The sequence below is a fragment of the Ornithodoros turicata genome, chromosome 3 (assembly GCF_037126465.1).
Source record: "Ornithodoros turicata isolate Travis chromosome 3, ASM3712646v1, whole genome shotgun sequence".
In the NCBI taxonomy this organism is placed as follows: Eukaryota; Metazoa; Arthropoda; class Arachnida; order Ixodida; family Argasidae; genus Ornithodoros; species Ornithodoros turicata.
This window is the reverse complement of record NC_088203.1, coordinates 9,901,920-9,929,143: the sequence shown is the minus strand read 5'-3', so window position 1 is coordinate 9,929,143 and position 27,224 is coordinate 9,901,920. Positions and strand designations below refer to the sequence as shown.

At 46.5% G+C, this 27,224-nt stretch overlaps 2 protein-coding genes across 3 annotated transcripts in view; both read left to right on the top strand.

Moving 5' to 3' along the window:
- The window catches only part of LOC135388026 (zinc finger protein 791-like), a 31,018-nt gene extending 8,346 nt beyond the window's left edge, over positions 1-22,672 (top strand). For both annotated transcript variants that reach the window (XM_064617302.1, XM_064617303.1), the window contains 8 exons: positions 10-111; positions 8,308-8,826; positions 12,436-12,591; positions 15,287-15,775; positions 17,719-17,838; positions 18,647-19,171; positions 21,564-21,681; positions 22,332-22,672. In XM_064617302.1, coding sequence (XP_064473372.1) covers positions 10-111; positions 8,308-8,826; positions 12,436-12,591; positions 15,287-15,775; positions 17,719-17,838; positions 18,647-19,171; positions 21,564-21,632 — 1,980 coding nt within the window. In that variant the 3' untranslated portion in view covers positions 21,633-21,681; positions 22,332-22,672. The remainder of the gene's footprint in view (positions 1-9; positions 112-8,307; positions 8,827-12,435; positions 12,592-15,286; positions 15,776-17,718; positions 17,839-18,646; positions 19,172-21,563; positions 21,682-22,331) is intronic.
- On the top strand, positions 2,691-3,548 carry LOC135387642 (uncharacterized). The gene has a single exon (XM_064616750.1). The coding sequence runs from the start codon at positions 2,691-2,693 to the stop codon at positions 3,546-3,548; it is 858 nt and encodes a 285-aa protein (XP_064472820.1).
- Positions 22,673-27,224: the final 4,552 nt, after the last annotated feature.

Below are 27,224 nucleotides of genomic sequence, written 5' to 3'. Positions count from 1 at the left end.
GTTTTACAGGTACGTACAGGTCTACCAGGCTTGGATAGTCAATGTGTCGTCTGCGGCAAGACATTCTCCTGGTGGCGTAAACTGAGGGCACACATGTCGACACACGATCCTGTACGTACACTCGAAATCTTTTCACACCTTTAAAGGTGTAATAACGTGCATGGCGCACGCCTTTTTATGTGTAATTTTGGTAACATCATAATGGAGCACGGTTTCGGACAAATTTTCTTTACTAGAGTGTTGTCTGTCCTCCAAAAATTCAGTCTTGCAACATCTCAACATTGTTCAACAGTATTGTAGACACTTGCGCGTGCTCGATTAGCGATGCATTTATGCATTAGCTCGTGCCTACGATTTCCAAGACATAATGAAAGCAAGATTTGCACTGACACTTTAGTAATGCTTTCCGAATTTTGTAAAATATCCTGGAGATGCAATGTTACGCAACCAGGTTGAATGTGCATAGCGCACACCTTTAAAGGTGGGAAAAAGTTTACAGTGTACCGTCATCGACACTCCTCGATCTACTCCATTGTATAGCAAGGCTTTACACATTTGGAGGGCAGAATACATATCTTTTTACTGTATTTGTATGAATAGTCTCGGTAGTTTCAGTATAAGCGAACTGTCATTTTAACGTATATATATACAGAAAGAAAAGTAGCCAGAACCCTTTGGCTGCACCTAGTGTATGTTTTTGTTGCTCAAACGTCGCCATGCCAGCACTGGACAGCTGTTTCGGCCTGCTTGGGCCTCTTCAGCAGTGCAAAGGTTAACGTTTGAGCGGGTGGCGTCAGAAGGTCACGCAGCACGTGATGCCCTCCCGTCAGGATGAGAGACTCACCACTGAAAGCCCAGTGCAAAGCCAGTGATATGTGCATGTACACAAAAAAAGTAGCCAGAGCTCTTTGGCTGCACGTAGTGTACGTGTTTGTTGCTTAAACGTTGCCATGCCATGTAGCACGTGATATCATCCAGTCAGGGTGAGAGAGTCACCACTGAAAGCCCGTTGCAAGGGCAAATATATGTAGGAGGTTTTTTTTTTTTTTTTTTTTTCAATGTCAGAATGACCCGCAAAAATAACGGAGACCCGTCACAGAATGAGCCTCGCTCATGCACGCTCGATAGCCTCTCGGCGGGTCGCGCGCGCGCGTCGGTCACGTGATTTCCCCATTTTTCGTCCAGAAACTATGGGCAGGAAATATGTCAGTGGCTATCGTCGCGCCCGCCAAATGCGAGATCCGCGCTGTGATTTGTTTCCTTCACGATGAAGGCCGTCGTGCAGCCGAAATTATAGTGTACTAGATATTAGGGGTAGTGTGTTCAGGCGCCGATGCGCCCCATGTATTGCGGAGGAGCGGAGAGTGTGGAAAGGCCCCGGATGTGCGCGGTGGCGCTGCAGTCGCATGGGCTGGAGGGCTTCCTATACTGTAATGTGTGATCGTGCGTCCGCGCCCGGCCTCACGTTGTGTAAGGTGTAAGCACGTCTATTTCGACGTGTTCTCGTTAATTGCGTCTCCAGTCATGTACGATGCCGTCTCGACGTCGGCAACGTCATTGCTTTGCCCCCGGCTGCCAAACAGGGTACAAATGGACCAAAACTCCGCAGCCGTCTCTCTTCGCTGTCCCAAAGGATGAGGAGCTACGAAAAGCGTGGGAGCGAAACCTGCACCGTAAAGACAAAGTACTAGATGAAAGTTGCTCTGTCTGCGAACTTCACTTTGACCCAACATGCATTGTACGGGACTATGTTCACGTTGTAAACGGGGAGGAGGTACGTATACCACGAGGGAAGCCGGAGCTCCTGCCGAACGCTGTTCCGACGCTGCTTCCAAATGTCCCAAGTTATTTGTCGAAGAAGCAACAGCGGCGAAGGCAACCGAGAAAGCGGAAAAGCGTTGAGGCCAAGACTAAAAGGCCCGATAATGCAAGTAACTGCGACGCCGCACACACAGCCGGCGTTCTTCAGATCCAAGACGACCTGTCAACAGTATTGCCAATGGATGTATCTGATGCCCAACATCTTGATGAAACAGCCCTGCCAGAACACATGCTTCGGCTCAGCGTTCCTTCCGTATATTGGAGCTGCCATCGTGTCTCAAACTACAGTGGGGTTTTGTACTGCAAACTGAAAATGGATAGCAATCGGGAGTTTGTGTTGGAGAGGTTGGTGGTGTTCCTCGAGGACAGTATGCCGGGCTTCACGTACAAAGCCTATCTTAATGGACGAATTGCCGAAGAAGGACGCATAGCCACTTGTGCAGAAGCAGTGAATGTTATCAGAAATGTCGACAAGTATGGCATTTGCAAAGGCTCCCTTTCAACAAACAGCATGCCAGCTTCAAGCATGACAGAAGGCCTTGAGCAACAAGTGACTGTTCGTGACGGAACATATTTCAGCAGACACTGCGGAGGCAAGGAACCAGCAGAAGGTAACGTTAAACACAAAGTGATTCCGAAAGACTTTTCAGAATGCTCAAGTTCTCAACCTAAGCTGCTTTTCTCTCTTTTCAGGGCAACCATGCATACCATGTCGGTACCTGAGAAAAGCCCTCCTGACACGACAGTCGAGGCTGCAGCGCTCAACCAAGACGAGTACATTGAATAGTACCCAAAAGCTACGTTCCGTAATCCGAAAGTATAGGCGGCTGTCGTCCCGGTACGCTGGCCTCAGAGATGAGATAAAGCGAATGCAAGAAGAAAATGCAGCAAGATCTGCAGATGTTCTAACGGAACAAATTTCTACCTTGCCAAAGAAGCAACAGGAATGTGTGAGGCAGTGTTTTGCAGCAGCAAAGAGGAAAAGCCCAAAAGGGAACACATACTCAAAAGACTGGATCTTAGAATGCATTATAATGAAAATGAAAAGCCCCAGACTCTACGAGCACCTTCGTCAGCACAATATAATTTCGCTGCCAAGCAAGAGCACCTTAAAGAGATACTTGAGGCATTACAAGAGCGGATTTGGCTTCTGTCACAAGGTACTCGCAGCACTGAAGCGGAAAACAAAGGAACTGACCAGTTTCAAAAGGCACGGGGGCCTGCTAATTGATGAGATAAAGCTGTCTGAGCACCTGACTGTGACTGCCACAGGGCAGATAGAAGGATTTGTTGACCTGGGCTGCTTCACGGCTGACAAAGCAAATGCTCCATGTGACCATGGCATGGTCATCATGTTTGTCCCCTTCACAGGAAAGTGGATGCAAATTATCGGTGCCTTTGCCACAAGTGGGAACGTGAAGGCAGAGCTGCTTGCCAAAATCATAATTGAAGCAACAATACTTGCCGAATCTAGTGGACTTTTGGTTGACTTTATTACCTGCGATGGTGCGTCCTGGAATCGAAGGATGTGGAAGATTCTGGGAATTGGTGTCAAGTCGGGCAAAGTCATCTGCAAGCTTCAGCACCCTGTCGATCCGTCACGCCATCTACATTTCCTTTCGGATTTCCCTCATTTAATCAAGTGTCTCAGGAACGCATTGCTTAAGCACCCATTCAACACACCTGATGGCATGGTATGCTTTATAGTAGTGATTCTGATTGGGTAATTCGTTATAAAGGAGAGAGTGTGACACTTTCTTTCCATTTTTTAGGTTTTCATGGAGCCGTTAAGGGAAGCATTCAAAATTGACAGCAACAACGTCACACTTAAGGCAATGCCAGGCCTTACATCCGTGCACCTGCAGCCCAATAATTTCGAAAAAATGCGGGTGACCTACGCCTTCCAACTTTTTGGAGACAGAGTCATCAATGGCCTGCAATTCTACAGGGACCGACTGGAGACATCATGGGGTAGCATCGATGCAACAGTGTCCTTCTTCAGGTAAGGGAATAGTCATCAGTTGCAACTGACACTAATTCTGATCAGTTTTTGGCCCTTCGGCAGTATCAACAAATTGAGACACTGTAAGATATGACACTGCTTTTAACTTTCAGAACCATCAACTGCCTCATCAGGGCCATGACGTCTCGCTTCACTGCAAGAGCCCTGCGCCCGAACTCGAAGGACCTGCAAAGCCTGAAGGACTTTCTTGCGTTCCTTAGCCGTTGGGAGTCCCATGCAAAAGGTGCTGGATTTTTAAGTGCTTCAACCGCAGACGGCCTCAAGATTACAATATCCAGTACCATAGCTCTAGTTGATTACCTTGTAACAGATGGCTTTAAATATTTGATGACAAGTCGCTTGAGCCAGGACCCTCTGGAAAGCTTTTTTGGAATTGTCAGACAGTCTTGTGGTTCAAATGACCACCCCGCCCCGACACAGTTTTTGATTGTGGTGAACTGCTTGTCATTCTACAATCTTGCCAAAACAGCACATTCAGGCAATGCTGAAGTCCCTGAAGAAATTAACTCTTTGCTTGATGTTCAGGATGTGTCTGCTCCGGAACCAAGCGTCCAACTTGACAGCGCTATTGAGTCAGGAAACTTGTCGTCAGCAGAGGACATCCTTTGCACCGTCCCTGGAGAACACAGTGGGTATGTTGAACAAAAGAGTGATGGCAGGCTCATTCATTATATGGCGGGCTACGTGGCTCGCAAGTTCCTCGCCCACAACGATTGCCTAGAATGCAGAGGCCTTCTTCTGGGGAGTCGGGATGAGGAAGGCGACGAGCACAATTTTACCATCATCTGTGACAAAGGTGGTCTGTTATATCCATCTCGCAGTCTCTTCCAAGCAGTCAAGAAACTGGAGGACATATTTACATCTTTCTTCAGCCAGGATGAGTTGTCCAGGGACAGCATAGTTGATGTCATGATGTTGGTGAAGTGCGAGTTTGGTTACTCTATTGGTTGCAGCCAGCATGCAGAGGCTCTGACAGGTGCCGTGGTGAAGTTTTACGTATTGACAAGGCTACATTTCTATGTCAAGGGCATTAACCGATCGAAAGAAGCACAAAGGAAAAGGAAGCTTCACAGTAAAATTAGCCGTTGCTCGTGAAGGTCCCTGAAAAATGGTTTCCTGTACTAGTTTTGGTCAATTTTTTGTTAACGGGTTTTAGAAGCACTGCCACCTTTTGGTTCCTAGAGGAAGGCTGTATGGTTATGTATATCACATTGTTATCCATTTTGCAATGACTTTCGTCAGTATAGTGCAATAAGTAGTATGCAATAAGTGCAATTTCAGTATAGTGCAATAAAACAAGGTTGACTTTTGAGGCTGCCTCATTTATTACTTTCAGTGAGTCGGGTGTGTGGTCCACGACCAGTGCTGTAATTCCTAGTGAACATGATGGAAAGTTCTCCTGAGGCTGGGAGACACAAGGGTTGGGGGGATCATGCCCCACTGCCTGACCATTTCAGCCACTACCACCTTTCCAGTTTATTTCATTGTAATTCCCCAATACACAAAGTTATTGGGAGCTCAGTGACATTGTCTGTAGTCTCTGTCCACTTCGGACGTATTTAGTATCTTTTCTTATTTCAGTAATTAGTTAGTTTTTATGTTCGAGGCTACCGTACCTGTCTGGCTTTTTTTATTCCGCCACTTCCCTTAACGATCGCGTGATCAAAAGACTGGCCCGCCTACATGATTCCGATAAGGTCAGTTTATCTCTGCTGCAACGGTTTATTTTTATCTACACTTTCCATAAACAAAGGGAAACGATCTCGGAACACGTTGGACGAAGCTGGTGGCCCCTGCGCGCATCACACGTCGCTCGAAAGTATCGGAAAGACAAATAGAATGCAATCTCCTCCCTACAGCTCATGCTATGGTAGCGCCATCTCATGCCGTCGACATTTGTTGCGCCACGGTGAGCGCTTGCCTGAACACACTACCCTAATATCTAGTACACTATACCGAAATCCACAGAAGAATGAGCAAGGTGTATGACCGCGATTTCATGAGTGAGAGTGAAGTGCGGAAATGATGTCGACAGTTCAGAGAAGGGCGTGCTGACGTCCATGATGAAGGTGGCCACGGGAGGAAGTCTGCGGCGTCTGAAGACTTTGTTCGCCGAGTGGACCAACAAGTTCGAGGGAGGCGGCGCCGGTTCACAATTTCCGAGCTATCCACAGAATTTCCGGAGCTGTCAAGGTCAAATGTCTATGACATCATTACAAAGAAGCTTGGGTATAGGAATGTCTGTGCAAGGTGGGTACCGAGGCTTCTCACAGAACAGCACAAAGCTCAACGCATGGGCGCAGCATTGGCTTTTCTTCAGCGCTACGAACAGGACGCAGGGAATTACTTAGACAAGATTGTGACAGGAGATGTAACATGGGTTCATTTCGAAAACGGTGAAACAAAGCAGCGGTCAAGAAAGTGGATGCACGCTCGTTACCCGAACGGACCAAAAAAGTTCAGGCGGGCTGCCTCCAACAAGAAACTCGTGGCTACCGTTTTTTGGGACCGCAAAGGAGTTCTGCTCGTTGAGTTTGCGAAACCTGGGACAACAGTCACTTCAGCCACGTACTGCGAGACACTTCGACGACTGCGATGATCCATTCAAAATAAGTGAAGAGGCATGCTGTCATCAGGAGTTGTGCTTCTCCACCATAACGCCCATGCTCACACTGCGACCTCTACTCAGAAACTCATCCAGCAGTTCCACTGGGAGGTGTTCAACTACCCACCGCACAGCCCGGATCTGGCGCCGAGTGATTTCCACCTCTTCGCTCAAATGAAGCAGTGGTTGGGAGGTCAGCAGTTCAGCGCCAACGAGGAGCTGCAGACCGCCGTAACAAGATGGCTCAGTGGACTGGCGGTGGCTTTCTATGACCAGGTTATAGGAAATTTGGTGCCACGCTACGACAAATGCCTCAGCCTAAATGACGATTATGTTGAAAAGTAGCATAAAGACATTAAAACCTTTTGCGAATTATCGCATTTTTTAAAATTTGTTCAAGGTTCCGTTTTGTAGCTGATCGGACCTTGAAAAAAAGAATAATAACCCTTGTATATACAGGAAAAAAATAGCCAGAGCTCTTTTACTCCACGTAGAGTATGCGTTTGAGCGGGTGGCGTCAGAAGGTCACGTCGCACGTGATATCTCCCCGTCATTGTGAGAGGATCACCACTGAAAGCCCAGTGCAAAGCCAGTCATTTGTGTATACAAGGTATCACACAAAACGTGTAATTGAATTTTAGTTTTAAAAAAAAATACGCCACCTGGAATCATGCGGTCAGTGGCATTTGTTCTTACTAGGTTTTTGTCGCCTCCTGATGTGCATGTCATGTAAATTAAATTATGTAAATTTTTGCGAACTGAACGCGGAAATTTGACAAGTGAAAGTCACTGTTTACCCCATCAATGTGAAGAGCGTGCCGAACTTACTCGAATTAATGATAATTGACAGGGATATTGAGGAGCTATCGTATTGGAAAAAATAGCCGAAAATCATGCTCTACGAACCTCCCAGAGGATAGCGCGCGACGAATTTTTTAGCGCAATCGTTGTCAGGTTGTCAGTGTGTTCTTTCCCCCTCACACACTGGGGTGAAGGAAAGAAGGGTCTCCGAAGATGCGCAATGACCAAAATAAAGAAGAAAAAAAAGGTGTTCATTCACGAATGTTTTGCGGACGATCTACCGAACGGATTTTTATTCTGAAAACGGCTACGATATCAAGTCACCGAAAGGAACAGATGTTCTGATAGGGACAACTTCGTAGCTTTTATAATTAAAAAGTTAATTAACGATTTTTAGGTAATTAGTCATTGGATGGCTGAGCAACATATGGCCAAGAACGTCCGCAAGAAGAGATGATAGAAGTGAAAACAGCATGTCTCTAGTCCGTATAGTTTTTTATGAAAAATCTGTCTCGAATAAAAAAAAACACCCTTCTTACTCAAGTAGCAGAAAAGTACCACTTACTTTTCTTTTATCGGTCGCTTTAAATATAATTTCTAGACACGTTAGAACAAACACCCCCTCAATCCATAAAAGTGCGCCTACCTCAGTGTGCGTTGTGTCAACTGACCTCTCCACCCTGCTTTGATCACCTGAATCCTCATCTCCATCATCATCTGTCACTGTCTACATCGCCCAGCCTGCTGGCCGGCATCAGCCCCATCTCATCATCGTCTCATTATGTGCGTGCGTGTAGCAAGTTTGTGTAAATTGCACGAAAAGAGCAAAATATTGTCGTGTTGACGTACATCCATTAAATATGAACAAATTGATAGCTGTATTCGGCGTCGGACACATGATCCTTGTTGCGCTAACAAACCGTAGAGGTGTGAAAACTACGTAAAACGTTTCCGGTAAAGACTCTTTTCTGTAGTCCTGTAGTGCCTCATACTAAATTGTAAGAGCAGATGATGAAGTGAAACAGTTTTATCAACTTAACAGTTTTTATCTCTTCAGGTTCCCCAGGATTTCAAATTGCTGCACAAACGCCGCGCGGCGGACGGGACCTTTCAGTGCCCTGTCTGCGGCAAACACTTGAAAAGCCTGAGCTATCTACGCCAACATTACTCCTACCACACGAATGATTGCATCTTCAGCTGTCCAAAGTGTCCACGTACCTACAAGACATCTACGATGTTCCTTGTCCACTTCAAGAGGGCCCACACTACGCTCGCCCGGACGTATGAATGCAATCAGTGCAACTTCAAGACCCGCGGCGGGACATATTTTCGTACTCATCAGTTAAAACATGCCGGAATTAACCAAAGTGAACGGTGCGAAGTTTGCTTCAAGGTCTTCAAGACGGGCACACTTTTTCACTATTACCGACACACGGGTGAGAAACCGCATGTGTGCAAACAGTGCGACATGGGCTTCATCAAGGTCTCCTACCTAAAGCGCCATGTCAAAACCGTGCATGGAGGTGCACGACGTGCTCCCCTCCACGCGGGACTCCGGAGACGACGTCCAGCACAGGTGAGGCGTGCCGGTACCCACAGTCGTCGTGGGCGCGTTGGACGTAAAGTCCGGGACAGGACCCACTTCTATTTGTAAACAAGAAGGCGCATCTGCGCACGAAGCAGAAGTCGCTGATGCACTCTTAAAAATGAACTTCACCGCATAGCACGCTCCTAGCCAACCATCATCCCGAATGACAACGTTCTCATCCCTGATTTGTTGAAAACGGGAGGCGGAGCCTATTCTGTGCCGTGCATAAGGGGTACAAAATAGGCTTCGCCTCCCGTTTTCAACAAATCTGGGGCGGGAACGCTGTCATTCGGGATGGTGGTTGGCTAGGAACGTGCTATGCGGTGAAGTTCATTTTTAAGAGTGTGGGCAAAACGGAGTACGAACCCACAGGGTGGGTACGGCGTATGTGGCCTTTCTGTATCGCGTAGCACATCCAATAGTTCGCCTTCAATAACTTCGTATTAATTTAATATTAACACAACTCATTAAATAAGTTGAATGACTCGGTTGTCGTGCGAGTTTTGCCCACCAAACAGGACAACAGCGCCACCGTATCCCTGTGACGTCACGCAGTGAAATGAGTCAATGCTTTTTTGCGATGAACTTTGTACTCATACTTGCTTTATATGCTGAGAGATACAGGATATCTAGGTTTCTTGGTTTTCGGGTTTTATGATTTTTCAAATTCGGGGGGCGAAAATCGGGTGCTATTTACATAAAAGAACTCTGGGAGAAATCGGGCGCTTCGATCTCTGTCTGATATGTCATCCGGGAATTTTCGGGTGAAACGAAAGGCATATGAAACAAGCCACTGCTGTGACACTGGGACGAGAAACAATAATCTTTATATTCCCGCTCGGAACTGGGGCAGTGGGTTAGGCCTATATCCTCCAAATGCTCATTTCCACCGACGTCTCAAATCAACCAAAAGCTCGCTTCATCCGAAAAAAAAAATGATTGGAGGTTCTCGGCTTTCGGTTGATCTGGGCCCGCGGGTGGCAGTGACCCATATCACCCAAATGCTATTTTCGCCCGAGCGCCCAGAACCACCGAAAGCGGGATACTTGAAAGGACACGATTCGGTTACATCCCATTTCGCCTATTCCCATGCCACCTAATCCGTATTATTGGATTAAAGAGGCGGGACGGGTGACTGGCGTTAGGCGAAAAGGGACTGCAGCGCAATCTCATTAGGCGAAACGGGACTGTCGACAAGTGGGCGTTACTTACATTACCCGCCCTGATGGTGACGTCTGCAAGAAATGAATGCGCTCGTCCGACGACAACCTTACGTCGTCCGAAACAAGGACCCTTTACATTTACAAACGAAGGTGTGTGCGATGCCACAAATAATAAAATGAGTCGGTTATTATCGAGTAAAACGTTTTCGTTGATTCATGAATGATGGATGGATTAATGTTAAACGTAAAAAAGAGATAAGTTTCCATACAGACTGGACACGGAAACGGACCTGCTACACTCTAAAAACTGACCTTCACCGCATAGCACGTCCTGCGCCAACCATTGCCACGTATGATAGGGTTTTCGCTCCTGATTCGAAGACAGAGGGGGGCGTACACCTGTTTGTGTCAATTTGGATATATGACAATTGACACAAAAAGACGTACGTCTCCCTCTCTCCTCGAATCAGAGGCGATAACCCTATCATTCGTGGCAATGGTTGGCGCAGGACGTGCTATGCGGTGAAGTTCAGTGTTTAGAGTGTACTACTTTGCAAAATCACCATAGCAGGGACACAGGTTTTCCGTGCGGCTCAGGGAATTCGACTTGGAATGAAAAAAACTAAGAAGCAGATTTTTGGATTTTTGGTCACTGCAAAAAAAAAAAAAAAAACAAAGAAGAAGAAACGAAAGAAAGAAAGGAAACCCCACTCGTGAATAGAGCGGAGGGAACACGAAAGCATGGCGAAGAGTACGCCGTGACCAACCAGATGGTCGTGAGTCGTGAGGTGGTCCCTGTGCACGTGATCTGTGACAGACTTCATTGGTTTAGGACACAGATACGAAATATAACAGGTAAACTGACTTTTGGCAGCACGCTTGAATAGAACTAGCAAAGGGATAAAGTTGTTGTGTGGAGATGCGTAATTAACTTTGACTTCCGGACAAAGAATAACAAATTTCTCGCATTTACTTTTCAGGAAGTACTAAAAAATGCATTTAACGCAATGCTATGCTTGAATAAAACCAACGACGTTGTAAAGTTATGTGAAGATGCGAAAGTGACTTTTGGCAGCACGCTAGTGGACCGCCTTCTTTCATCACGTGACACGGATGAGTAGGCGAAGTGGGACTATCTGCAGCATACATTAGGCCAAATGGGACCCCCTTGAGTTGGAAGTTGGTGAACTCCCTAAGGGATTGCGAGATAATCCCCTAAAAAGCATTAGGCGAAATGGGAATAGGCGAAGTGGGAAGACACGCACGATTCCTCTGTTTATCAGGGAGAGGAGGAAGGGTGAGCGATAGCGAAGGGTGAGCGAACGCGATAGTCCCTTTAAAGGGACTATCGCATTCGTCCCGGTCGATTCGGAAACTGTAGTGCTCTTTTACTCCGCGTTCATCACTGATAATAACGCCGAAAACCCGACGCGAATTATTGTTGTTTCGGAGCAGTTTGATATAAAACTTCGCGAGAGCAGACGACGCATTCCGGGATCCCCTCTCTGGAAACGTCACACGGACGAGGCCAATTACTGCGCGCCCTTTGACGCGGAGAAGGCCAATCACGGAGGGACCTTGGTAGCCTTGGCAACCGACCGACAGGCAGGCGGGCGAGGTGGAGTGCTAGGGGACGGCGTGTTCTCTGTGATCGGCTCGCGGAATGTTGTTTCTGGTTAGCGTCGAACGTGTTCGTACAGCCAGGAGCGTAACGCCGCGTTTCACGAAACGTGGTTACGTCTGCTCTTACACTGGTAAGCGAAACTCAGAGTATTTACCGAGGACTTTTCACTTAGTATAGTGCGATGCGAACCCTAAGCAGACGATCTCGGAGATAATCCCTGCGCTGCGCTCCCATTCGTGTGCTTGGCACTACGTCATCATTGTGCTGTCTGCAGATGGAATGCGTAATGTATGTATATAATATGTATATATAAGCTGTTTTCGGAAGAGCAATTTGGTAAAATTGACTCTGAAACGGTGACGAACATTGCCCTATCGCTATCATACCTACGTTCGCGGACGCGATAGTACCTTCATTATCGCCTGACAGCTAGAGAGGCAAGTCGAAACAGCACATGATGGGGGTTCAACGTGCCTCTGGCTCAGATGAGGTGTATACATGAATAATAGTATTGAACATATGCTACGAATTCGCAATTCTATGCGTGTGTCTATCGTGCGTCTATGCCTGTGTCTATCTACCGACAATCTATCGTTGTGTCGGTTTGCGTACCTCAATACAAAATATTGGGTTTTAACAAATTGTTTCGAATAATATGTTCACTCCAAGGGTAGAACTTCCCGCTCGCAGAATTCTCACTTGTCCCCTCGGATGCGAAAAATTAGATGCCGACCCTGGTTCCCTCATTTGATTCGTACGCTTTTATGTATCGTGTGGTGAAATTAACCGCCACAAGTGCAATTATTGCAGCAAACCGTTGAATCCTCTGATGCGGTACACGGTACAAGTGATGCTGGTGATGAGGCATACAGTGGATTACCTGGTCTGGAAAACAAATGCGTCGTCTGTGGTGATGTCTTCGAATCCTGGGCTCCACTACGGAGGCACATGACGTCACACGATCCGGTAAGCAATGCACAGTTGTAGTGATACAAAAAAGGTGCATATATCGTATTCGTATTGGCGCCACAAGGGTATGCGTCACACGGTTCGAAAGCTCACTACGTTCCCTCCCCCTCAGAAATCTTAATCTGAAGTCAGTTTCTCAGGGGATGCACGACTATCAACCACACACGCACACACAAAAGAACAAATCAATCATGGTGTTTTTGCGTCAGGTACTGTTTTTTGGCCTCAGACAGGCGGCATTACTCAGGCGGCGCGTCAACCCCCTCTGTCGCGACACACGGACCGAATACTGTTGGTTCCTTTATGATAAGGTGGGGCAAGGTGGGACACGGGGCAAGGTGGGACACGGGGCAAGGTGGGACACGGGGCACGACCGGACATCTTTTGCTTGTCGCCGCCTGTCTGAGAGACGCGTTGCTTCATGCACTAGAATCTTTAATCATAGGTGGCTCTGCATGTCCGCTTTATTGCACGTGAGAATTATCCTGATTGGTGATTGCGTCGAACAAAAAAAAAAGGAAATGGTTACTTATGCCTGGAAGACACGCAAAAAAGGCGCGATTTTCTGTGCTCATCTGTGCAGCAGCGTGTCGCAGGCCCATTCCGTCAATGTAAGTCCACATCCTATTTCTTTATTCATTCATTCGTCTAGATATATGCAAAATATGAGCACTCTTGGTTATCCGGTGTTGAACAGGAAAATTAGTGCACCGGATGGCATGCACGGGGCAAGACGCGACAAACTAATGTAATTTAAATTTAATGTAATTTAGAAAACTGATATGTCAACTATTGGGTGGCTTTTTATATATACATGTGTGTATATATGTATATCTATATATATATATATAATTCGTGGACTTTTTAAGCAAATTTTGCTGTTTCCTAGAATATTTTCAGCAAAGCAGAAGCGCACTCAAAGGCGAGCGCGACCGGTGACACGTCAGACTGGCGGTGCATTGTATGCAAAGGACGGTGGAGGGAAATAGCACCCGGTTCTGTGTGGTTTTATTGCACATCAAGTGCGCCGTAGGCTGAGGAGGCTAATTTGTACACTTCATTACCATAGCGTGTCTCATCTTGCCCCACGCGATGTCCGTCCCGGCTTGGGGCGGATGAGGTAATCTGCGTTTTTGAATTTCTTGTTCTGTGCTTACTATAGAAACGGCTGCGTCCGTTCTAATTTAGAGATTAGAAACTCTAGACCACTGACAATGTGCCGATGGTTAGTTAAAAAAAAACAAGAAAAATAAACATTACATATTCAATTGCAAATTTCTGTCTCATCTTGCCCCACCTTCCCCTACTTGTAGCGAACTTAGTCACTCTAAACCGAACGTATTTGCCAAGCAACATTCGGAGAGCATAATTCGCTCGCGTCTCGCTTTCCTTCTTAGAAAGCAATTACGTCACATGTCTCGCGCTTGTGACGTAATGACGTGTGAGATACGTTCCAGTCACAGGAGGTCGGCGAGGTCGGAGGTCCGGTCATGGAAACATTGCGGTGACCTCGCAGAGCAATACGGCGCTGCAGATACAATGCACACATGAGATGGAACATTCCGGACGTCTGGTAGTATCTTGTACGTTTCAAGTTGAGGGATGTTTAGAATCTACCCCACCTTCCGATATTACAATAGAGTAGTGTATAACCGACTGGTATCATGAGTGGTTGGTGGAGTTTGACGTCAAAATGTTGCGCGGCTGTTGTCGGCAGTGCATCGCAGGGCGGGGAACGAGCACGAAAGAGTGCAGTGAATATTGTTTCTGTTTAGAGCCATTATTTACTCTTTCGTGCCAATAACTTTTGGAAAACGTTCAGAGTCGGCAACGTTGCACAATGTACATTAAATGTACAAAAGCGCACTCTGTATACCTGTTTAGTGCCCCTTGAATAATCTACCGTTTAAGATCCCAGTTTTCTAAGCTAAAGATTTAATATGAAGATTGGCGGAATAGTAGTGTTGAATAATACATATATTACTACAGACCTACGAGTACTGCACGATATTGACGCCGGTAGAAGTCATCGTCGTGAATAAAATCGAATTTAGCTAAGCTTACACCAGCTCCCATGGCATAGTGGTGAGGATGATTGGTCTCCACGCCAAGACTGGGAGGTGACACGCGGGTTCGAATCCTGTCACCGGGTGTGCTGTCTGAGGTTTTCCCTGGGTTTTTCCGAAGACTTTCAAGACGAACGTCGGCACAGATCCTCCTGAAGTCGGCCCAAGAAGCATTACTGACCCCGCTGACACCACTCCTTCCTGCTGTCCGTCTTGTCGACGTGGTATGGAGTAGCCGGCTTCCACGTTGGTGGTGCCAATTTTCTCCCCTTTTTTTTTCTGTTTCGTTCACTCACTCAGTCCTCTCTCCATCTCTCCACTTCTGTACCTCACTCATAGCCATGGTTGCTTCGCGGCGCTAATTTAAAAAAAAAAGCTAAGCTTATAGCTTTGTTTTCTGACAATTCACCACGCGGTTTGGGAACTGCCTACGGCTTTGCACGTCCGCAATATACTACGCTAGCGCCGTTTGGGGTCTTGAACGCCTGGGATTTTGAACATTTTGAATTTTTATCTGCGGGATATCGAGTTACCTCGAAAGAAAACAGGCCCATTAGTAATAGAAGTACTCGAAAAGGAGCCGCTGACCCTATAGTATTGTTCCTCTTCGTTTCCTTTATCTGCAGACTCCATCGGACCCAGCATTCTTCGACAAGTGCCACATGGTAGACGGGTCCATTCGGTGCCTTATTTGTGGTATAGAACACGAGAGTATGAGCCAAATGCGCTTCCATTACGCCTGCCACACGGAAGCTCGAGTCTTCGCTTGTCCAAAGTGTCCACGTGCCTTCAAGACAACCTCATATTTCCTCATCCACTTCAAGATGGTCCACAGCACGCCGATCGTACATAAGTGTGATCAGTGCGAATACACGACCGTCTACAGCAACAGTTTACGCACTCATAAATTAACACACGCGGGAAACACCGGCAGAGAACGGTGCGAAGTTTGCTTCAAGTTCCTCAGAAAGCGCTCGCTTTTACCTCACTACTACCAGCACACGGACGAGAGGCCGTACAAGTGTCAACAGTGCAAGTCCAGCTTCGTCCACACTTCGCACCTGGATAACCACGTCAGATATGTACACGAGAAACCCAAGAAAAGCACAGCACTGGTAAGACTTACGACTGCTATAGACAATTACTATATGACATGGAATGGATGTCATATAGTAATTGTTACATTTGTTGGTGGCGTTTGTCAGTAATGGGGAAGCAAAAGTAATTAAATCCTGAATGATGTCACGCTCCGACCGCGGTATACCCAATCGCAGCCCCAGAAGACAGAGTTCGTTCACTGTAGAGATAGCTTGGTTCTTTGAGATAATTAAGTAATTGGAACGCGCCAATTGGACAGCGCTTCGAGCGGTGCTGCCGGCTGTCCAATGCGATCCGATTATTTTTCTCGCCGCGTCAAGTTGTCTCTACACTGAACGAACTTTGCCTCCCACTACTTGTGGGCTGATATGACCCGATGACCGAGTTAGCATGACAGGCACGCGAATAGAGTTGGACAAAGTTCGTTCACATATAGGCCCTTGGATGTACTGAACGGCGTGTTTGTCCCGCAAACAATGTGACAAACAATACAAATGACGGGAATAGGCAACCGATCATTTCGTGCGGATATGACGTCACGTGTCCTCGCTTCCGTGTCAAGCGCCTCACAGGGTCCGATAGGCAAGGGTGTTTTGTGATCGCTGCGCGCTTAAAATTGGTTTCCCAGTCGCTTCCCAGTCGCTGTTGTGAAGGGCTCGCTATTCCCTCCAGGACGACAATGCCAGGTACTGCTTGCTACAGCCACCATTCTCAATGTTACATTACGTGCGTGCGTACGGTCGGTAAATTAGTTTATGTACATACACAGAAAAACACGAGTCTATTAGTCAGGTTCCGGCACTCGCGCTTTACCGCTATCTAAAGATGTTTCTAGAGCCAGGCACAACCACCTCCACACCCATAGCATGGGTCGTCTGCTTGTTTAGGCACGGAAGCCCACCCTTTCCTCATGATTCTTCCAAAGTACCGGTTACCTATTAGCCGAGGCGGGCTACGTTTATGGAAAAAATTCGGTGGTGGTTTTGTGGCAAATGCGAGAGAAATGCGTTAGCATGAAGCGCCTTTTCTTATGTAAACCCGACTTCCGTTTGTCCAGTTCCCGCTTATACTTGACTTCAAGTTGTCCACCTCCGGTCTATACTTGACTTCCGGTTCGACAGCTTGAATTACGACATCTAAGTCCATTTAATTAACCTTTAATTAGCCTCAATTACTTTTGGTTATCCTTTATTTTGGCTTCATTACCGAAGGTAAACTCAGCTTGCCTGAAGTACTCCTGAATTTTGCGTAGATCGCTTTAAATGAGTTTCCTTGCTTTACTCTCAGTTTTCTTTTAATTGACGTCAATTACCTTTAATTACGATTACGGCTACCCTTCGTAATCTCTAGTTTCATTTGCCGTAATCTTTCTCTTAATTGCATACAGGGTGTCCCAGCTAACTGCGAACATATACTAAAAATATATTTTTTTATTTCTTTTATTTGATTTTTGATTGAAGGTTGAAAGTTCTTTTGATGACGTTCTTTGGCTGTGTTTGAAACCCCGGCGATGAAACTCCCCAACCATCATGCCGTAATAAAGCTGTTGTTGTTTGTTGTCATCTTCGCTGTTGTCATATGCCAATCGGCCCCGCTCTCCTCTTAGAAAGACAGCTTTTACAGGTCCAGTGGCAAGTGTTTTCTATTACTAGTGAATGCAAACTAAACTGCACGACTAGAGAGCGCAATGATAACGCCACTATCATTCATGAAACTTGGTATATGAGTATTTCTTCTTTACTTGTTTTTTTCTGGGGGCTACACGGGCCGCAGAGTAACCCGAGGGGGCCGCATGCGGTTACTTCGGCACCCCTGCTATAGGATGTCCACCTGCATTTCATGAGAGGGACACGTACTGACTGAAGCGAAAGGTCCTATATGCCTTGCCTGTTTCCCAATACTCGCACAGAATATTTCATTGCACATGACATATTGGAAATGGTGTGTCCTCACTCTACAGGTACGCACGGAGGCCTATCCAGACAGCGGTCCACCAGGCCTGAATAATCGATGCGTCGTCTGTGGCGATACATTTTCACTATGGCGCAAACTGAGGGCACACATGACGACGCACGATCCTGTACGTACACTGCCATCAACCTTTGCACAACTGTAGGCCTGGTACATTTATACCCCTGTCACACGGCAAATTGAATGTCATTCCCAGCGAATGACATTCGCACTGAATTATATTCGTTTCGTGTCACACGGTGAAATCAAATGGCAATACATGCGAATGACTTCAGGGAACTCACTCGCTTTTATCTCTCGCACCGACAACGTACCCTCGCAGTATAAAGAGGTATAAAAAACAACGACGATAAGCAGCTCGAAGAAATGAAAGGCGAATGAAAAGTTGTACTCCAATATTTTATCACGAATTTTATAACTTTTGACACCAAGGAAGGAAGGCTAAATATCAGGGAACTACCCTCGTTCCAAGTCGCCATGTTGCCAAGTGCGGTGCAGATAGGCTTCTTAGTTGTCTTTGCTTGTATAGTACTTAGCCAATTAAGTGCCTTTGAAAAGGCAACGATTTTGTTAAATGATATAGTGTTTCGCTAGTTTCGAACAAAAGAAATAAAAATATAACTAATGTATCTGTATAATGCTTCAGATGTTCGGCCCTTGTGTCTTGATTATCGACACTGACATCATTGGCGAATGACATTTTGTTTCTTCGTGTAGCTCGATGCAAGACAAACGAATGACATTCGGTGCGATTGTCATTAGCTGGGAATGTCATTCGATTTGCCGTGTGACACAGGTATAGAGTCACTGGGATAAAATCCGAATATAGAAACGTCCCGCGAATAAATCGGGTGGCCTAATTGTCTACGGGTTTTACACGAACCACAACTAACGGAGCTTTCCCTCTATCTCTGCAGCTTCTCCATGATGCGAGACTGCTGAAAGACTGCCGCTTGCCGGACGGGACCATTCAGTGCCTCGTCTGCGGTAAACTCGAAGGAACCATGTCCACCCTTCGCACCCATTTCGTCAGCCACACGGACGCTCGCGTGTTCACATGCCCAAGATGTTCGCGTACCTACAAGTCGAGCGCAAACTTCCTCGCCCACTTCAAGAGGGCCCACACCGCGCTCGCCAGGACTTACGATTGCGATCGGTGCGACTACAGGTCCTTCTACAGCGTGGGCCTCCGCAGACATAAATTAAAACACGAAGGAAAAGCCGAGAGGGAACGCTGTGAAGTGTGCTTCAAGGTCGTTTTAAAGGACCGACTTTTATATCACTACTACCTGCATACGGGAGAGAAACCGCACGCGTGCAAGCAATGCGACCGTGGCTTCCCCTGTGCCTCCCTACTCAAGATACACGTCCAATACGTCCATGAGAGAGCGGCGGTTGCGTCAGGATCTGAACGTGTGGGACTGAAGAGTCGTTCAGCTCAGGTGAGACATGTAGGGCAGTAACATTTTCCCCACACATAGCGCATCAAGAATATAACATATAGGCGACCCCACGCAAGCGTTAGGGATTCGCGTCTCCGCAGCCCCCCAGTCCCCACACTCTTAAAAAAAAAAAAATGTGTATTTTAACTCATTTTTCTTGCCACATATATCACGCTCCCTGTTGGAGAGTACAATTACTCTCACAGAGGGATCTCCTCCCTCCCTCCAGGGAGTAACATTATCCCTTACTCCCTACTGGAGAGTAATATTACACCCCACTAGAGAGTTAAAGCGTAATACCAGTCTCTGAAGGGAGTGAGGAGACTCCCCTTTGAGAGTAATTGTACTCTCCAAAAGGGAGTGATGTATGTGGCAAGAAAAGGCAGTTAAATACACCCTTTTTTAAGAGTGCAGAGTCTGAACCTGGCCCCATACACACATGCTATTTTATCTTGTTTCATACACTGCCGGTTACTGCTGCAAGGACTACAGTGCCCGTGTAGCGATGTAACAAAACGAAATGAGTCCTACAAGCAATAAATTTCTTACAAAAAAAAAATATGTCCCCTCCTTCTTACACGCTCTCTCTCTCTCTCTCTCTCTCTCTCTCTCTGTGCATCCTCGTGTTTATGAGAGGGAGTGACTTTTTCGAGTTACATCAGATTCCGCTAGATTATTCCCCCTGAACTGATCTCCAACCAATTCGGGTTAAACAACGTTTCTCCCCAAATTCCATTCACATATGAAACCCTCAAGTTACGTTTCCACTGAAGACGAACAAATTTCGCCACGCGTAACACATATAAGAATGGATAAGACTTCAAGCGGCAGCAGGTGAAAAATTTCTTGGTGGACCGAAATTTCAAGGTAACGTTGCGATTGCAGTTGGCTAGCTACATGCTGCAGGTGCAGCCAGGTAGACTGCGGACAATTTCGAGCACCTGGGGTGCTGATCAAGCCTGCTACCGAAACCGGCAGTGCACGAAATGGCAATTCATATCATGCAGCGTTCTGCATATTGGACATTTATCATACTAACAACTCCTATGCCTTACACTAAAAGACTAAATAAACATATTGCTTTAGCACACGGCTAAGCAAATTCATCAGCACAGAACACACGTGGCATATGTAGGGCACAAGTCTGACCAGAATTTGAGTATTACGTACATTTACGTGTATTTACGTATTTTTATTTATATACGTATTATTAATTTATTATGCTATACTGCACGCCAGGTCCATGTTATCTTCACTAAATCGAGGTGCTCCGCTAAGAAGGGTGGCATGACTAGCGCGGCGTTCATTGACGGCGGGTGATCATTGACACCATGTCTGCACATATCCCCAGAAATCCTTGTTACTGAGTATCACATAGCCTTTTTGCGCATGCTTCCGGAAGCCAGAGATGACAAGGATGTAGAAATATGTATACCGGCCACTGCATGTTTTCGAAATAAATTGTAACATGCCTCGTATCCTTCGATGCCTCTTATCAGCCGCGTCCACGTTGGCGGTATGCATCAGGAAAGGCCGCGAAAATATAGCTGTTTGCAAAATCGCTCGTCTTGTTACCGACGGAATGAACGACACGCTGCATACGACAGTTCTCTTCCTTAGTACCCACTTGCACTTGCCTGCAATACGCATTTAAAAATTTGTACTCTCCTCATCGTGAAATAAAATGCGCCACACATTGTTAATTTCTAGACGTAGATGAACTTATTCAGTTCGATTAACTGTTGTGATGCAACGTCCTCTCCTATCCTTCTTGTGTTGCTTTCCGAGAGACGAATAAATGGTTACACGAAGCGTGGATATCACCGCGTATCTATTGTTTGTTTTGCCTAAATGCAGCAATAGTTGCCTCTTGACGACCATCGATTCGGATTTTCGTTTTCCATGGCACAACATACGAAGAATTCGACAAACAGAGTACGCGGTAGATGCGCGACAACTAACGATCCAGCGAAACAGAAGAGAGCTATCGCCACCGCGACAGGGGATATATGCGCGCTCCCGCCGCAGCGTGGCGCTCGCCTTTAGAGGCACCACTTACAATTCCGAGAGAAACTCATACCTTGTTGTTCCTGAAGACTGAAGAGCCCGGTTCAGTAGCCATCTTTAGAAAGGGCTACCGAAAAGATGGAGTTGCCGGTAGAATGGAGCAGAACAAGGTAGTCGTATGTACAACTAATAATATCTAAGGAACGGCATGAAAGCCTTACAATATGAGAAGCTATGTTGACGCGTGGCTTTCTTGTGACTTACTGATTTTTTGCTATAGTAGCCCCAAGTTGGCGACGCCGTTGTACCATGTGACGTCGTTTTTTTTTTCGTTTTTTTTTTATTGTAAACAAGGCGAGGTATATTATGTGTCCCTGCTTTACAGGCACGTACAGGGCCTGTTGAAGACAGCGCTTCGCCAGGCTCAGACGACCAAGATTTAGCCCTCGGTTAGACGTCACCCTAGGCATTTACAGTGGGCACCCAGGCGGGCACAGAATTCTGTACGTACTGCCATCATGCTCGCTCACAGTTGTGTCACGCGTGTGCACGTGCCGAACTCCGGGGACGTACACGATACGCACGGAACTCTAATCGTGTGTCACAAAAGTAGGGGGCGCTGTCGGTGTTAAGTGCATTGTATTTAAGCCACAAGCACGGGAACCACGGAAAGGTGTTGTCGAAAGTTGTGTAAACCTGAGTTCCCACAACCTCGGGGCCTAGTCCGTTTGTTCCGTCGCCAAGGAAGACACAGCAAGCGAAAATGCAAACAAACAACAAGCAATAAGTTTATTCCATACCGTTCTGTACGACAAACAGCAACCGGGTTCCGTCACCGCGGAATCTAGAATCCCCTGTGCTTCCCGCGCTTGCTGCATAAATGCGATGCTATTAACACCAACAAGGCCCCTTACTCGTGGGGCACACGATTAGAGTATCGGGCACGCCCCTCGCAGTTCGGCACGTGCACACGGATGGCACCAACACGGTATACCAACGTTGTTTTGCACAGTTCGTTAAAATCCTTTTTACAACGTACTGTAAATCAATGTATTCGCCTACTGCCATTATTGTGTTTACAGATTGCAACTTTTATCCGGTGTATCGTAACTTTTATCCAGTGTATTGCAACTTGTATCCACCATCTCTGCAGGCTTCCGTGTCTCGGACTTGTACGACAATTGCTGCTTGGCCGGCGGACTATCCAGTGTCTTAACGCGTTCAACTTGGCGGGCAACAGTACCGACAGAAGGACAGATGAAGATGTGCCTTATTTGAGCGTGTGCGTGCAAAGTATCAGCGAAAGAACTGGCTCTAACAAGCCAGTAGCGGCAGCAGTTATACTAATCGTGTTACTGTGACGATGTGGTCAATCCATTGATCTGTATGTAACGCGCAAGAAGAGGTCATGTTTTAATATTTTAATTCCTTCGCTGCCCTGCTCCAGTGGTTCTGTTCAATATTGTCTTTAGATAAAATGCTTCTTGTCCTGAACCAGTGAAGAGAAAATGAACGCCATCAACAGAAAGGCCTATCGTCCAATGTAACAACGCTTCCTTTTTGATGTCTGTGCTGCAGCGATGCTTGTCTCATGGCCGTAGAAGGTGCTAATCTAGAGAGGTCAATATTGCACACGAGGATTCCAAAACCGCTTTGCCATTTTTATGTCTCCATTGTCCCCAGGGAAGAGGGTATTTTCTGCTTGAGATGGACACAACGCCCAAATACTCAAATCACGGTACTCGTCTCTTGTCAAGATCAAGAACTAATTCCATTGTAGTTTGACATAGCAAGGACTCTTTCTACAGCGTCAGCTGTTCCGTGCAGGCCTCCTGCTAATCGCGTGGTCCGCGTAGCTCCTCACGAGACGGTTGTGAAACGGGAGGGGACGAAATAGCTGCGGCAGCACAGGAAAGCACGAAGAGGGCTGACAATAACCGAATAGACCTCTCTCTGTATGTAAACAAATGACGTCATAGTGTTCGGCAGCGCCACCAATTTGGTAGAGTTGAACTACGCTCGAAGCAAAGGGCGAACAAAGGTCGCGCCCGAAAGCCACTGTTTTGACGGTATTTCGATGGTCCCTGAAAGGGACGCGACCTTCGGTCCTACTTTGCTTTCAATAGGAGGCAGCGAACACTAGTGCGCATTCGTGGAACCCAGCCCTCCCCTTCCGATATGTTTCGGTTTCAGTATGTCGAACTACGTCATAAGGACGTTTCTCGGGTAGAGGTCTATTAGGCGCGGTGGTGTGTAGGATTACGCAGAGTTTGTTTCGACAACGTAGAAGGTGGTGCAAGATCAGGTCGGATATAGTATATAAAAGGAAAAGTCCCAACCGAAAATAGGGAGTTTTAGCGAATGGTTTGCGCCCGAACGAAACGGTCCAACCTGCAGATTCGATAACCCTATATGGGAAGCGAGCTAGAGAATGAAGAATCGTTCGTACCTAAATGTATTCCAGATGGATTTGGGCAGCAACTTGATCGATCGGGGTGAATCATTCACAAGTGCTCTCGTAGTACATCTGACATCCCACAGTGTACTTTCCGACTTTCGTATACTTCGCATAGTTACGTGTACAATTCAAGATGGGAAGTATTTGCTCGCGACATCGAGCAAGACTTACGTGTGCTACCTTTTAAATAGCAGTCATGCGTTCTCACAGTTAACGCAGAAGTAAACTATAGATACGTACGTTCCTCACTTGGCTAGCTCTTTCGTGTGGTACCTCCATGTCCATGTATGTCGCAAAACTGGTATCGTGTCAAAAACTAGAATGACGTGATCCGGATGAACAGCATAGGTGATCCATGCATTGAAAACCCGAGACGAGGTAGGGACGATAACAGACAAACACAAACACGGTGCACATTGTGGAAGGGCAATCACTAGTACATGACTTATTACCTGTCCGTTCAAAGCAGAAAATTCCATGTGCGGAAACAATGAAGGCCAAGGTCCATGGAGCGATTTTTTTGCAACGAAGTTCGCGCGGCCGACTTCCATTCCGCCGCCAGTTGTTCGCCAGCGCCTCCACGGGACGAAAAACCAGCGGACGGCGTCGGTTAATCATGCTCTGATGTCACTCTTGCCAGAGCCCACGTGAAAACTTAGTGAAATCAGCAGTTGCTCGAGAAAATGCACTTAATGTCAAAGTTTTGCAACTAAATCCTACAACTTTCTAAAAAGTGTGTCCAGCGATATACCGAAAGGCATCTTCAATATAGCGAAAGGAAAACCTGTTTCTTGGCGCAGAGTGCCAGGCGTTCAAGCGGTGCAAGTAAGCGAACCTGCGAGCAGACGACAGCACCCCATAGCAAGAAGAAGAGGACGCCTCACGAGAGGAGATGACAAGGCAGCGTAGCTGATGCAGATTCGTAGTGGAAGACGGATTTGATTGGCAGGCATTATGTTCACCCGCAGTTGACGTTTCCACCACATACGTGAGGCCGACAACGGCAAGCCCTATCACCACCACCACCACCACCACCACCACGCTTCCTGTCGAGCACGTCAAAAGAACCCCAGGTGGTCCAAATTATCCGCAGTCCTACCCTGCGGCACGTACAGCATGTCGCCACACTAGACAGACAAACCTTTCGCGTACACTCTTAACTCCGTACCCTTTAGTAAAGGGTAAAAAATCGCAATATTTTACCCTCTATTTCAGAAGCTACCAGGTACCCTCTGAGCGACCCCTTTTATAAAAGTTACAAGGAAACCCAATAATTAGAGGTTACGGCCTTCAATCCAGCACCTGCCCGTAAAGGTTACGCCAACGTGCGGCTTTTTATACAGGATGTTCATTTTTATTCGCAACAGAGTAGCGCTCATTTGGCAGGTGGGGTATGTGAATTTTTGCTAATTAGTCGATCCGTAGTTACAAACACATGCGTCAGGAAATGTCGGAAATGTTTGTAACTACGGATGGGTTAATTTGCGAAAATTAACATAACCCATCTGTCAAATGAGCGCTGGTGTGATGCGAATAAAAACAAACACCCTGTGCGTGGGATATCGACAGACATTTACAGAACACACCAAGGTACCAAAATGAACCAGCAGAAAAGGAGATCTTGAACATACGTATATTACAAGAACAGAAGTCTGTCGAGAGGTGACACATTGTGCACAAGTGCGATTCTGATGTGAGGAGAAACCATGGTCGCTTTACCATGTATGTGGAAAAAAGAACTATCTTCTAAGTGAGAAGCAATGCATAAAAGTGCGAGGAAGCTAGCGAGTCAAAACAACTGACCTATGTTTGCTAAGCTGAACACACCCAACGAAATGGAGAATTGCAGCAGAAAAAATTTATTCCACATTCGTGTTGCAGAGGCGAGCGCAAATGGCAATACAGTATTACATAAAACGCACGCAACCTTGAGGAATATGAGTGTACAGTAACGCAGGAGACACTACATTACTGCGTTATCAGCGTTGGATGCGCTCTGGGACGAGTTTGTGAGGTACTGCATTGCGGTGGTGACGGTATGTGAACCTGCATGTGGGATCCTGGGAACAAAAGTTTGGGCAATGAGAGTAACATTTACGGAACCATTCAAATCCGTACAAAGCACCAGGTACAAATCAGCATAAATGCGGGAAGGCGTTCACTCCGCGATTGAGTCTTAGAATATCGTAAGAATACAACAAGTAGGAAGCTGCGAATTATATATCTCGATGCATATATCCGCAGCTCGCAAAATGCACGCCGGTGTATTGACTTGGCGACCAAGTAAGAGCAGAAAAGTAGCAAGCGTAAGTGGCGTTCATATGCAGGGCCGCAAAACGCTTGCCATAATCACAACAAACATGCGCTAAGAGCTCTTGCTATCAAAATAACGCACGTACCTAGCACAAAATGTACACTTACCCAGTGTATGAAGTGTGTGAATTAGGGCTGCGGTGGTGACGTTCGTTTTCGGTTATATATTCTTTGCAATCTTCGCACTCACTACACTTTCCCCTGAGAACACCGAAAATATACTTGTTTGCTAGCGACATCTAGCTTTTCCGGTGTTCCTGACGATACTATGATAAACGCGAGGAAAACCACTGATTAAAACAGATTACACTTGTTAGCGGACGGACGACGAGCGTTATGCGTTTCAAGGAAACCGCTCTCAGTGTGGATAGACCTAGACCAGGCTCGGCTACGCAGCGAAATCGGAAATCTTGGTGGTTGCGGCATTGACAATTGTTTTCCACCCTTTAAAAAGAAACATACTATCTGTATTTCAGACTGCGAACTTATAATCTGTGTTCATACAGCATTGATAACATGTAGTTGACGTATTGGTGACGCTGAAACAGATAGAAAATAACAGCGTAGATTCGCAACTGTCGTCTCGAATGGGAGGCTGAAACGCGGCATTATGCTGAAAAACAAAAGGAAAACAAACGATAAGAAACTAACAAAGAGATTATCGTTGGAGATTTCGCTTAGAAGTTACAGTGTCGGAGTAGAGGGTACATTTATAAGTTACAACAAGATGTTTTTGTTTTTTCCGAGATGTAACTTCTATTCGTGTTGTAAAGACATGACTTTGGTCGCTTTTAACCTCTAAATATACGTTACAGTGGTGTAACCTATAAGAAATCTCGAAATCTACGTCTATACAGAAGTTACATGTTTCTAAAAGTTACAATAAAAGGTACGGGTTTAAGAGTGTAACATCACGGCACCATTATTACTATTATATTCCTGTCGAGAGTGGGAGGTACCTACCAGCTCCCGTGGCTCAGTGGTTAGCGTGCTGATGGCCACGTCACGTCGAGACTGGGAGGTACCCGCGTTCGAATCCCGGTGCCGGCTGTGCTCTCTGGGGTTTTTCCTGGGTTTTCCTCAGACGTCTTCAGACATGTGTCGGCTCCCCTAGAAGTAGGCCTAGGACGCACATTCCCCCAGGGCGTCAGTCGTGACGTTGCCCACCACGCTTCCGGAATGTGCGTCCTGGGCAGGCTCCTAAGGAAACTCTTCCGACATATGTCTGAAAACATCTGAGGAAAAATCCAGGAGAAACCCCAGGCAGCACAGCGG